Below are 14523 nucleotides of genomic sequence, written 5' to 3' on the forward strand. Positions count from 1 at the left end.
AACTTAGAATTTCATGGCTGCAACACGTGCCAAAGTAGTTGGGAAAGGGCATGTTCACCACTGTGTTACATCACCTTTTCTTTTAACAACACTCGATAAACGTTTGGGAACTGAGGAAACTAATTGTTGAAGCTTTGAAAGTGGAATTCTTTACCATTCTTGTTTTATGTAAAGCTTCAGTCGTTCAACAAGCCTATTTTACGCTTCATAATGTGCCACACATTTTCGATGGGAGACAGATCTGGACTGCAGGCGGGCCAGGAAAGTACGCGCACTCTTTTTTTTACGTGCTGAATGTGGCTTGGCATTGTCTTGCTGAAATAAGCAGGGGCGTCCATGAAAAAGACGGCGCTTAGATGGCAGCATATGTTGTTCCAAAAGCTGTATCTACCTTTCAGCATTAATGGTGCCTTCACAGATGTGTAAGTTACCCATGCCTTGGGCACTAATACACCCCCATACCATCATACATGCTGGCTTTTGAACTTTGCGTCGATAACAGTCTGGATGGTTCGCTTCCCCTTTGGTCCAGATGACACGATGTCGAATATTTCCAAAAACAATTTTAAATGTGGACTCGTCAGACCACAGGACACTTTTCCACTTTGCATCAGTCCATCTTAGACGATCTCGGGCCCAGAGAAGCCGGATGTTGTTGATAAATGGCTTTAGCTTTACATAGTAGAGCTTTAACTTGCACTTACAGATGTAGCGACAAACTGTATTTAGTGACAGTGGTTTTCTGAAGTGTTCCTGAGCCCATGTGGTGATATCCTTCAGAGATTGATGTCGGTTTTTGATACAGTGCCGTCTGAGGGATGGAAGGTCACGGTCATTCAATGTTGGTTTCCGGCCATGCCGCTTACGTGGAGTGATTTCTCCAGATTCTCTGAACCTTTTGATGATATTATGGAGCGTAGATGTTGAAATCCCTAAATTTCTTGCAATGTCACTTTGAGAAAGGTTGTTCTTAAACTGTTTGACTATTTGCTCACACAGTTGTGGACAAAGGGGTGTACCTCGCCCCATCCTTTCTTGTGAAAGACTGAGCATTTTTTGGGAAGCTGTTTTTATACCCAATCATGGCACCCACCTGTTCCCAATTAGCCTGCACACCTGTGGGATGTTCCAAATAAGTGTTTGATGAGCATTCCTCAACTTTATCAGTATTTATTGCCACTTTTCTCAGCTTCTTTGTCACGTGTTGCTGGCATCAAATTCTAAAGTTAATGATTTTTTGCCCCCAAAAAAAAAAAGTTTATCAGTTTGAACATCAAATATGTTGTCTTTGTAGCATATTCAACTGAATATGGCTTGAAAATTATTTGCAAATCATTGTATTCCGTTTATATTTACATCTAACACCATTTCCCAACTCATATGGGGTTAGAACTTGATTACTTGATCTTTTAGGCAACAGCTGTCAAACTTAATTTGCCGGGAAAAAATGTGTTAATAAAAACACTTTATCATTTTGACCGGAAAAAAAAAAAAAAAAAAAAAAAAAAGCTCATGCGCAATCGCATACTTTTAAATTTAAATAATCTAATAATAAAATTGTATCTGCTTGACTTATGACTTCCAAACAAGTTATCCATGTAATTGTACGCTGCAAAAATGAAAATAAATTTTACTGTAAAATTGTGAAATGTGCCATGGTTTTATAGCATTTTACTGTAAAAGGGGAAAAAGCAGCAACATAATTTGTTCTTGAACAGTGTTCGTAAGTAGAACAATTCTCCATAAGAAACAATGTAAATATAAATAATGGGTTCCAGCCTTGACGAAAGTCCATATTTTAGTAAAAGTTTGTAAAATTATATACACTACACTATATGAAGTGATATAGAGCGGTGTTTTTCAACCGCTGTGCCGCGGCACACTTGTGTGCTGTGGGAAATTACGCAAATTCCCCTAACTGATCCAAAATGTATTTCCAAGTTCAAGTTTCAAGTTTTATTCGATGCGTGCAGAGTACGCAGCAGTGAAATGCTTTTTTCCATGCTCTTCAGATATTGCGTACAGTGGGATCCAAACACTAGTTACAGAATCTAATACACTAAATACAAAAACAATTTCAAAAATTTTGAATTTGTCTGATGTACATTGATTACAAGACAATAAGTTGCACAGTAAGTAGTAGTTATGGTATACGTATCAGTATAATGTAGAAGTACAGTAGTCAAATACTGTACCAGTGCAATATCAAATAGTATATACAATAAAGGAAGCAACAAATATTAAGGTGTCTTTGGCAGTTGAGTAGTGACAGTAGTATGAACAAAGGTAATGGAACTACTCAACTGCAAATCAATAATTCCTGCAAACACGATGAGTTGAGTTTATACCAAAAAGTTCTATTTTGGTTTCATCTGACCACATGACATTCTCCCAATCCTCTGCTGTATCATCCATGTATCCATTTTGGTATAAACTCAACTCGTCGTGTTTGGAGGAAGAAGAATACTGAGTTGCATCCCAAGAACACCATACCTACTGTGAAGCATGGGGGTGGAAACATCATGCTTTGGGGCTGTTTTTCTGCTGATTGATCCGTGTTAAGGAAAGAATGAATGGGGCCATGTATCGTGAGATTTGGAGCCAAAACCTCCTTCAATCTGTGAGAGCTTTGAATGGTTGACCAAATACTTATTTTCCAACATAATTTACAAATAAATTCTTTAAAATTCCTACAATGTGAATTCCTGGATTTTTTTTTCACATTCTGTCTCTCACAGTTGAAGTGTACCTATGATGAAAATGACAGACCTCTGTCATCATTTGAAGTGGGAGAACTTGCACAATCGCTGGCTGACTAAATACTTTTTTGCCCCACTGTATATATGTATATATATATATCCATCCATTTTCTACCGCTTATTCCCTTTTTTGGGGCCGCGGGGGGCACTGGCGCTTATGTCAGCTACAATCGGGTGGAAGGCAGGGTACACCCTGGACAAGTCGCCACCTCATCGCAGGGCCAACACATATATGTAGATATGTATGTATATATATATATATATATATATGTAGATATGTATATATATTATATATGTAGATATGTATGTATATATATGTAGATATGTATATATATATATATATATATATATATATATACATGTATATATATATATATATATATATATATATATATATATACATGTATATATATATATATATATATATATATCCATCCATTTCCTACCGCATATTCCCTTTTTTGGGGTCGCGGGGAGCGCTGGCGCCTATCTCAGCTACAATCGGGCGGAAGGCTGGGTACACCCTGGACAAGTCGCCACCTCATCGCAGGGCCAACACATATATGTAGATATGTATATATATATGTAGATATGTATATATACTGTATATGTAGATATGTATATATATTATATATATGTAGATATGTATATATACTGTATATGTAGACATATATATGTATATATATATATATATATATATATATATATATCCATTCTGCTGGTGTTAATGTGTGTGTTATGTATATATACTGTATATGTAGACATGTGTATGTATATATATATATATATATATATATATATACACATATATATATATATATATGTATATATATATATATAATATATATATATATATATATATTATATAAAAATATATATATCCATTCTGCTGGTGTTAATGTGTGTGGTAGTTGGTTATGATCTTCATTTTCCCCATTGGTCTTGAACACACCGTGTTGACGGGGAATGAGGTGGACGTGTGTGCATGGAGAAAATATTTGTTGAAAATGGGCCTGTTGATTGACAATACAAGCATAGAAGTGTTTGTGTGTCTACTTCTGGAGGCTACAATACTTTATATTTCCTTTGTTTTCACGTAAAACCCCCTAATTTCCAAAGTGTGGCAGCCAATATTTTGCCGCGGCGCACCGCCATAATCAAATACATTAAGGATAACCCTTGACCTTACTCCAATGAGAGGCCAAGTACTCTATGCGGTTGAGTAAACATGTCACCTCGACGGATCGGAGTTGAAAGAACACTGGATGGATGGAATGAAGGATGCACAGTCTTGTTGACTAGTTCTTTACTTTCATCTTCATCATCCTCCTCCTTAAAGCAGCAGTGCTGGGGACGTCAGCTGATGCAGAGATGATGATGATGATGATGATGATGGTGCCTGACCGAAGATTGATTGAGAAAACGTTCCAACCTAAAAACTTAATACAACTGGTAGGTTGGAAATGGTAATAGTCATCCTTCTCATGTTTACTTTGGCACTTTAAGTTAAGTTAAAGTTAACTTAATAAAGTTATTATATACTTATATATATTATAGACCGGGGGTCGGCAACCCGCGGCTTTAGAGCCACATGCGGCTCTTTAGTGCCGCCCAAGTGGCTCTCTGGAGCTTTTTCAAAAATGTATGAAAAATGGAAAAAGATGAGAGAAAAAAAAATATACAAAAAAATATATTTTTGTTTTAATATAGTTTCTGTAGGAGGACAAACATGACACAGTTTGTATTAAACATGCTTCAGTGATTCGAATATTGATCGGTAGGTTGTGAGTTCAAATCCCGGCCGAGTCCTACCAAAGACTATAAAAATGGGAGCCATTACCTCCCTGCTTGGCACTCAGCATTAAGGGTTGGAATTGGGGGTTAAATCACCATGAATGATTCCCCCTCACCTCCCAGGGGGCGATCAAGGGTGATGTGTCGAATGCAGAGAATAATTTTGCCAAATCTAGTATGTGTGTGGCAATCATTGGTACTTTTAACTTTATTTGGCGAGGGCCGTTTTGTCCTACTAATTTTGGCGGTCCTTGAACTCACCTTAGTTTGTTTCGATGTATAACTTTCTAAGACATGTTTTTTGCCACTTCTTTTTCCATCTCATTTTGTCCACCAAACTTAACGTCGTGCATGAATGCACTAAGGTGAGTTTTGTTGACGTTATTGACTTGTGTGGAGTGATAATCAGACATATTTGCTCACTGCATGACTGCAAGCTAATCGATGCTAACATGCTATTTAGGCTAGCTGTATGTACATATTGCATCATTAGGCCTCATTTGTAGCTATATTTGAGCTCATTTAGTTTCCTTTAAGTCCTCTTAATTCAATTCAATATCTCATGACACACTATCTGTATGTAATATGGCTTTTTATTGTTTTGCAACTCCAGACATATTTGCTGACCCCTGGACTCTTACCGTGGACGGCATTGTGTCAAAACGTGGACTATGGTGTGGGTTGTTTTCCCGGAATGCAAGGGAAGGTAAAAACATGGTTTTTAATTTTTAGTATAAAGTGTACAAACAAAAGGCGCTCACAGCGGAGGCACAAAACTTAACGCTGGAAACAAAACTAGCCCTTTGATGTAAACTATTGGCAAGAAACAAAAAGACACTAACTGTGAAATTGACAAACAAAAACTTACTTGCGGCGAGGTCAGCAGGGCAGCATGGACTAATAAAATGCATGAAACAAGCACCGTGACCTAATCATGAAAAAGAGGGATGACACCAGGATGACCAACAGAAAATGACAGGCTTAAATAGTCTCTTCATGATTGAAAACAGGTGCGTGAGTCCAAATGAGTCAGGTGAAACCAATGAGTTGTCATGGAAACAAAACTAGGGAGTGAAAAAACAGGAAGTAATGGAGTCTTGAAGTAACATAACACAACTAAACAAAACATGACACATGCAACTTAGTATTCTTCTTCCTCCAAACACGAGGAGTTGAGTTTATACCAAAATGGATACATGGACGATACAGCAGAGGATTGGGAGAATGTCATGTGGTCAGATGAAACCAAAATAGAACTTTTTGATATAAACTTAACTCGTCGTGTTTGGAGGAAGAAGAATACTGAGTTGCATCCCAAGAACACCACACCTACTGTGAAGCATGGGGGTGGAAACATCATGCTTTGGGGCTGTTTTTCTGCTAATGGGACAGGACGATTGTTCCGTGTTAAGGAAAGAATGAATGGGGCCATGTATCGTGAGATTTTGAGCCAAAACGTCCTTCCATCAATGAGAGCTTTGAATGCTTGACCAAATACTTATTTTCCACCATAATTTACAAATAAATTCTTTAAAATTCCCACAATGTGAATTCCTGGATATTTTTTTTTCACATTCTGTCTCTCACAGTTGAAGTGTACCTATGATGAAAATTACAGACCTCTGTCATCATTTGAAGTGGGAGAACTTGCACAATCGCTGGCTGACTAAATACTTTTTTGCCCCACTGTATATATATATATATATATATATATATATATATATTAGGGGTGGGCAAATTAATGCGTTAATTACGAGTTAACTCATCAATCTATTAACGCCGACAATTACTTTATCGCACATTTGCGTATGTTGTTTACATGCTTTTATTTTGTTATTTCCTGACCTAACGTGTGTGTGTGTGTGTGTGTGTATATATATCTATATATATATATATATATATATATATATATATAGATATATATACAGCCCGGCCCCCTAGTCAAAAAGTTTGGGGACCCTGCTTTAAAAGATCCCGACTTATTCCAGAGCTTTCCTAAATTAGACGAATGCTGACTTGGATCAAACACAAATATAACCACCTTATTAAAAAATATTTGACTTGATGAATAATAAGTCACACACATTAGACCGGGGTGGCTCCGCCCCCCTCAACCCCCCTACCGTCATTATAAAGGTGGTGCTACTCCAGGTGAGACATCTCACTCTGGATAGGGGTCGACGGTACCAACATGGAGCCCAGTACCCCCTTTTGGACCTGGACTTGTTTGCTGGTCTTCTTGTTCATCTCTCAGAAGCATGCAGGTGTGTGTTTCTACTTCAAAGTAGTTTTGTCACCTTTAGTTTAGTTTAGTTTTTATTTGAAGGGACAATGCACAGAAACATTAAGCTAAAAGACAGATATGTTCTGTACCAGATTATAGCTAAATAGCTCATTTCCATCTGCGGTCCCCAGCTACCTAAATTAGAGGGATACAAAAATCATGCAGAAAATTGTCCTCCGCATTGTCTGTCTATCTGTGTTGGCCCTGCGATGAGCTGGCGACTTGTCCAGGGTGTACCCCGCCTTCCGCCCGATTGTAGCTGAGATAGGCGCCAGCGCCCCCCGCCACCCCACAAGGGAAGAAGCGGTAGAAAAATGGATGGATGGATGGGATGGAAAATCATACCATATCACGTAATCAAATTAAGAAAAGTCATAAAAAGCCCTTTCATGGACACATACTTAATATACAATACAAGCACACCTCATTTACATCATCACACAAAGACAATACATGCTGTTGTTCACATCTGTCATCATTTGTAAAAACAACCAGGATTTTAACAGACACACCTCACAATTTACAACAAAAATGGCTAAATATAATACACATTAAGTTGATCTGTCAAACATATTGGCCACCTTAGTGACCGTGTGAGCAGCTTGGATTGCTCCAAAGCCACTTTTTAACTTCATAATCTGATTGGTTCTTGCCCTCTCTCCTGTGATCTTTGACCCCGCAGTCAAGACCCAGAGTCTGTCCTCAGGTAAGGACACCCGGCAGCCCCTGGATTCTGCCGGCTCAGCGTTTAATCGTCTTTCCTCAGCAGCCAACGCGTCTCACGTGGGCCAGGTGTGCACCACCTGGGGGCGCTCTCACTGGAAGACGCTGGACGGAGCCTTCTTCCAGCTGGCGTCCTCATGCAACCACCTGCTGGTGGCCGACTGTCACAACTCCTACGAGGACTTCAACATCCAGATGAGGCGCCAGGCGGCCGGAGGCGGCGTGGGCGCCGTCGACGCCGTGCTGATGAGGTTGGACGCCAACATGGTGGAGCTTAGCGGCGACGGCGTGCGTCTTAATGGGAAAAGGTGAGCCCGGAAAGACGGGACTCGATTTAAAACGTTCTCCTCAAATATCGACGCAAACATTTTATGAATGTTGCTATAACCGAATTGTTAAAACAAACAAACTTCTTTATGGTTCTGTCTGCAGCGTGTCTCTGCCTGTCGTCGCCTTTGGACTGACCATCAAGGAGACCTCTTCCAGTGTCCTAGTCCAGACCCAACTAGGAGTCCATGTGGTGTGGAACTTGGACGACTCATTAGATGTATGCAACACACACACACATAGGGCTGGGCGATATGGCCTTTTTTTAATATCACGATATTTTTAGGTTGTATCACGATACACGATATATATCTCGATTATTTTTGCCTTAGCCTTGAATGAACACTTGATGCATATAATCACAGCAGTATGATGATTCTATGTGTCTACATTCAAACATTCTTTTTCATACTGCATTAATATATGCTACTTTGAAACTTTCATACAGAGAGGGAAATCACAATTAAGTCAATTTAGCAAAACTGTATTTATTAAACAGTTATTAAGCAGTGGCACAAACATTCATGTCATTTTCCAAACAGAAAGTGCAATATTGTCAAAGACATTTTGAAACAAGCTATTAGTGCACTTTTGTGCATGATGTCACTGAGATCAAAACAACACTAAATTAAAGTGCACTTTTTGTACAGAACGCCACTACAATAGTTTTAAACAAAGTGCACTTTTGTGCATGATGTCAGACAAGATATTTCAATAAGTGTCAAATAAAAATGAGCTGCATAATTGGAAATCAAATAGTGTTCGTCCTTCGCTATGTGGTAGGTTCCTTGGGACGTTATCTCCTTCTGTTGTTGACTAGTTTTTTCATACGGTGTTGATTTGGAAATAGTTGCTTCGGCATTTTGTGGCTGTGGCACAGAACGGAGATGTCGACATGCAGAGTTTCAAGCAGTCCTTATTCTCTAGCGCAGGGGTAGGGAACCTATGGCTCTCAAGCCAAATGTGGCTCTTTTGATGACTGCATCTGGCTCTCAGATAAATCTTAGCTGACATTGCTTAACACGATAACTAATTAATAATTCCGCTGGTAATCAGTGTTAAAGATAACATTCAAAATATGAAACATTCTCATGCATTTTAATCCATCCATCCGTTTTTCTACCGCACCTGTTCAAGAAGTCGCATTATTGGTAAGAAGTATTTTATTTATTATTTGTTAGCTTCAGAATATATATATACATATATTTTTAACTTTTATTTATTCAGTTGGAATCTATTTATTTTAGCACGCCGTAATTGTATGTAAATTTAATTTTCAGCAGTTTTTACAAGTTCCTTTTTTTTTTGCCATATATTTGATTTGTATTTATTTTTTGTAATCAGCCTGACTTAAAACTGACTTGAAGCTGTGTTTTCATTTGCAATTTAATTTTATTGACATTTTATTCAAGAAACATATATTTTGATTATTTATAATTTGTTTATAATTTATTAAAATTCTATTGACCGTTTATTTAAGAAACATATACATTACTTGTATTATTAATGTAGTTAGTAATTATTTGTTTGAATTTAGTTAGTTTATTTAGGTAATGTAATATATAAATATATATATATATATATATATATATATATATACACATATTTATTTTATTATTAATTTAGTTGGAATCTATTAATTTTAACACGGCATAATTGTATATTAATGTATTTTTCGGCAGTTTTTATGAGTCACTGCTTTTGTTGTATAATTGATTTGTATTTATTTTTGTAATCAGCCTGACTTAAAACTGACTCGAAGCTGTGTTTTCATTTACACTTACATTTTTTTCGACAGTTTATTTAAGAAACATATATTTTAATTATTTATAATTTATTAAAATTTTATTGACCATTTATTTAAGAAACATATATTACTTGCATTATTAATTGTAGTTAGTAATTATTTGTTTTAATTTAAAGACAGTTTATTTAGGTAATGTATATATACATATATATATGTATATATATATATATGTATATATATATATATATATGCAATTATTTTTTTATTATTATTTAGTTTGAATGTATTCATTTTAGCACAGCGTAATTGGATATAAATGTATTTTTCGGCAGTTTTTATGAGTCACTACTTTTGCCGTATAATTGATTTGTATTTATTTTTGTAATCAGCCTGACTTAAAACCTGGATAATAATATTTGTGTTGACATACGGTTTCTTCTCATTTGTGTAGATGTATCTTGGTAAACTATAACTATAAATTCTTATATCATTTTTGTATGAGATTAAAATCAAAAGTAAGATCAGAAATTCTGTTAATATTTGAGCGGGCACTGGGCTCCTCTTTAGTGGAAAAGTTGGGCACTGAGGTCAAAAAGGTTAAGAATCCCTGCTATTGGTTACAAGGAGCAAGTAGATACACATCAGCTAAGCAAACAATAGCACACAAGCTAGATATACATAATAAGTGTTGTTAATTGCACAATATTGCAGTGTAAAACAGCACATTTGTCAATATGAAGAAGTATCAAATAATTGTAGTTGCTCACACACACAGGGGCAGAAGCATATAAAAGTGTCCCAAAAAACAATTACCATTCCACTTCACTTTAAAGACGGCATAGTACCATTCCAGACGAACTGGAAATAGGTTAGTGTTTTTCATACCTTACATTGTTCTACGTTTGACTCATTTCACTTGATCAAACACACATTACAATTGAATAAAAGCATGTATGATTCGTGTTGATATCATATCGGATCAATACGGGTATCGGCGAATACACAAGGCTCAATTATCAGCATTGAAAGTGGAAAAAGTCTTATTGTGACACCACCCAACGATGACAGACCTTGAAAACGACCATGTGTTTGTGCGCAGATTGAAATCGACAACAAGTACAGGAATCGGACGTGCGGGCTGTGCGGAAACTTTGATGGCATCGACGACGAGTTCATGATAGACGGTGAGAGAACTCAGGACCTTGGGTCAAATCTCCAGTGAATGAAATGAATCTTCATCGAGAGGCCGGATGGATGTTCATATGTCAAACATGCCACCAGGGAAAATACTCTCCGTTCTGGACTACGCTGACAGTCACAGGGTCAGTGGACCAGCCGAGAACTGTCAGGAGGAAGACCTGCTGGAGGACCTCGCTGTGGACCACAGAGAACAGGTGACACACACACTGGCTGTCTTATGAATGAATCAACTATGACGTAAACATCATATTCAGTTTGGCGTACATCAAGAGTGTCCCATGTTTGCGGCCGGCAGCACATTCTAAAAACACAATTACCGTATTTTTCCGTCATGTCTTGTGATCATGTTTTGTTTAGTTATGTTCTGGTACTTCAAGACTCCATTAGTTCCTGTTTTTTCACTCCCTTGTTTTGTCTCCACGGCAACCCATTAGTTTCTAACATAATAGAGAGAGTCCAGTCCATGGTGGATCTAACATAATAGTGTGAGAGTCCAGTCCATAGTAGATCTATCATAATAGTGAGAGTTCAGTCCATGGTGGATCTAACATAAAAGTGTGAGAGTCCAGTCCATAGTGGATCTAACATAATAGTGTGAGAGTCCAGTCCATAGTAGATCTAACATAGAACTAAGAGTCTAGTCCATGGTGGATCTAACATAATAGTGTGAGAGTCCAGTCCATAGTGGATCTATCATAGTAGTGAGAGTCCAGTCCATGGTGGATCTAACATAGAACTAAGAGTCTAGTCCATAGTGGATCTAACATAAAAGTGTGAGAGTCCAGTCCATAGTGGATCTAACATAACAGTGAGAGTCCAGTCCATGGTGGATCTAACATAATAGTGTGAGAGTCCAGTCCGTAGTATATCTAACATAGAAGTGAAAGTCCAGTACATAGTGGATCCGACATAGTAGTGAGAGTCCAGTCCATAGTGGCTCTAACATAATAATGTGAGAGTCCAGTCCATAGTGGATCTAACATAATAGTGAGAGTCCAGTCCATAGTGGATCTAACATAATAGGGAGAGTCCAGTCCATAGTGGATCTAACATAATAGTGAGAGTCCAGTCCATAGTAGATCTAACATAATAGTGTGAGAGTGAAGTCCATAGTGGATCTAACATAATAGTGTGAGAGTCCAGTCCATAGTGGATCTAACATAATAGTTAAAGTCCAGTCCATAGTGGATCTAACATAATAGTTAGAGTCCAGTCCATAGTGGATCTAATCTAGTCCAGTTCATAATGGATCTAACATAGTAGTGAGAGTCTAGTCCATAGTGGATCTAACCTATTAGTGAGAGTCTAGTGACAGTCCATAGTGGATCTAACATAATAGTGAGAGTCCAGTTCATAGTGGATCTAACATAGTAGTGAGAGTCCAGTCCATGGTGGATCTAACATAATAGTGTGAGAGTCCAGTCCATAGTAGATCTAACATAGACCTAAGAGTCTAGTCCATGGTGGATCTAACATAAAAGTGTGAGAGTCCAGTCCATGGTGGATCTAACATAATAGTGTGAGAGTCCAGTCCATAGTGGATCTATCATAATAGTGAGAGTCCAGTCCATGGTGGATCTAACATAATAGTGTGAGAGTCCAGTCCATAGTAGATCTAACATAATAGTGTGAGAGTCCAGTCCATAGTGGATCTATCATAGTAGTGAGAGTCCAGTCCATGGTGGATCTAACATAATAGTGTGAGAGTCCAGTCCATAGTAGATCTAACATAGAACTAAGAGTCTAGTCCATAGTGGATCTAACATAACAGTGAGAGTCCAGTCCATAGTGGATCTAACATAATAGTGAGAGTCCAGTCCATAGTGGATCTAACATAATAGTGTGAGAGTCCAGTCCGTAGTATATCTAACATAGAAGTGAAAGTCCAGTCCATAGTGGATCCTACATAGTAGTGAGAGTCCAGTACATAGTGGATCCGACATAGTAGTGAGAGTCCAGTCCATGGTGGATCTAACATAATAGTGAGAGTCCAGTCCATAGTGGATCTAACATAATAGTGAGAGTCCAGTACATAGTGGATCCGACATAGTAGTGAGAGTCCAGTCCATAGTGGCTCTAACATAATAATGTGAGAGTCCAGTCCATAGTGGATCTAACATAATAGTGAGAGTCCAGTCCATAGTGGATCTAATCTAGTCCAGTTCATAATGGATCCAACATAGTAGTGAGAGTCTAGTCCATAGTGGATCTAACCTATTAGTGAGAGTCTAGTGACAGTCCATAGTGGATCTAACATAATAGTGAGAGTCCAGTTCATAGTGGATCTAACATAGTAGTGAGAGTCCAGTCCATAGTGGATCTAACATAATAGTGAGAGTTCAGTCCATAGTGGATCTAACATAATAGTGAGAGTCCAGTCCATAGTGGATCTAACATAATAGTGTGAGAGTCCAGTCCATAGTGGATCTAACATAATAGTTAGAGTCCAGTCCATGGTGGATCTAACATAATAGTGTGAGAGTCCAGTCCATAGTGGATCTAACATAATAGTGTGAGAGTCCAGTCCATAGTGGATCTAACATAATAGTGTGAGAGTCCAGTCCATAGTGGATCTAACATAATAGTGTGAGAGTCCAGTCCATAGTGGATCTAACATAATAGTTAGAGTCCAGTCCATGGTGGAGCTAACATAATAGTGTGAGAGTCAAGTCCATAGTAGATCTAACATAATAGGGAGAGCCCAGTCCATAGTGGATCTAACATAATAGTTTGAGAGTCCAGTCCATAGTGGATCTAACATAATAGTTAGAGTCCAGTCCATGGTGGATCTAACATAATAGTGTGAGAATCCAGTCTATGGTGGAGCTAACATAATAGTGTGAGAGTCAAGTCCATAGTGGATCTAACATAATAGTTAGAGTCCAGTCCATGGTGGATCTAACATAATAGTGTGAGAGTGAAGTCCATAGTGGATCGAACATAGTAGTGAGAGTCCAGTCCATAGTGGATCTAACATAATAGTGAGAGTCCAGTCCATGGTGGATCTAACATAATAGTGTGAGAGTGAAGTCCATAGTGGATCGAACATAGTAGTGAGAGTCCAGTCCATAGTGGATCTAACATAATAGTTAGAGTCCAGTCCATAGTGGATCTAATATAATAGTGAGAGTCCAGTCCACAGTGGATCTAACATATTAGTGAGAGTCTAGTGACAGTCCATAGTGGATCTAACATAACAGTGAGAGTCCAGTCCATAGTGGATCTAACATAGTAGTGAGAGTCCAGTCCATAGTGGATCTAACATAATAGTGAGAGTCCAGTCCATAGTGGATCTAACATAATAGTTAGAGTCCAGTCCATAGTGGATCTAATATAATAGTGAGAGTCCAGTCCACAGTGGATCTAACATATTAGTGAGAGTCCAGTCCATAGTGGATCTAACATAATAGTGAGAGTCCAGTCCATAGTGGATCTAACATAATAGTGAGAGTCCAGTCCACAGTGGATCTAACATATTAGTGAGAGTCTAGTGACAGTCCATAGTGGATCTAACATAACAGTGAGAGTCCAGTCCATAGTGGATCTAACATAGTAGTGAGAGTCCAGTCCATAGTGGATCTAACATAATAGTGAGAGTCCAGTCCATAGTGAATCTAACATAATAGTGAGAGTCCAGTCCATGGTGGATCTAACATAATAGTGTGAGAGTGAAGTCCATAGTGGATCTA

The 14523-nt window shown here is 38.0% G+C and overlaps 1 protein-coding gene across 1 annotated transcript in view; it reads left to right on the forward strand.

Annotated features, from left to right (window-relative positions):
- The first annotated feature begins 6744 nt into the window (after window positions 1–6744).
- LOC133535455 (mucin-5AC-like) overlaps window positions 6745–14523 on the forward strand; it is a 96029-nt gene continuing 88250 nt past the window's right edge. The window contains exons 1-5 of the mRNA XM_061875307.1: window positions 6745–6817; window positions 7520–7868; window positions 7993–8107; window positions 10734–10818; window positions 10916–11028. Coding sequence (XP_061731291.1) covers window positions 6745–6817; window positions 7520–7868; window positions 7993–8107; window positions 10734–10818; window positions 10916–11028 — 735 coding nt within the window. The remainder of the gene's footprint in view (window positions 6818–7519; window positions 7869–7992; window positions 8108–10733; window positions 10819–10915; window positions 11029–14523) is intronic.

This window comes from Nerophis ophidion, linkage group LG02 (genome assembly GCF_033978795.1).
Source record: "Nerophis ophidion isolate RoL-2023_Sa linkage group LG02, RoL_Noph_v1.0, whole genome shotgun sequence".
In the NCBI taxonomy this organism is placed as follows: domain Eukaryota; kingdom Metazoa; phylum Chordata; class Actinopteri; order Syngnathiformes; family Syngnathidae; genus Nerophis; species Nerophis ophidion.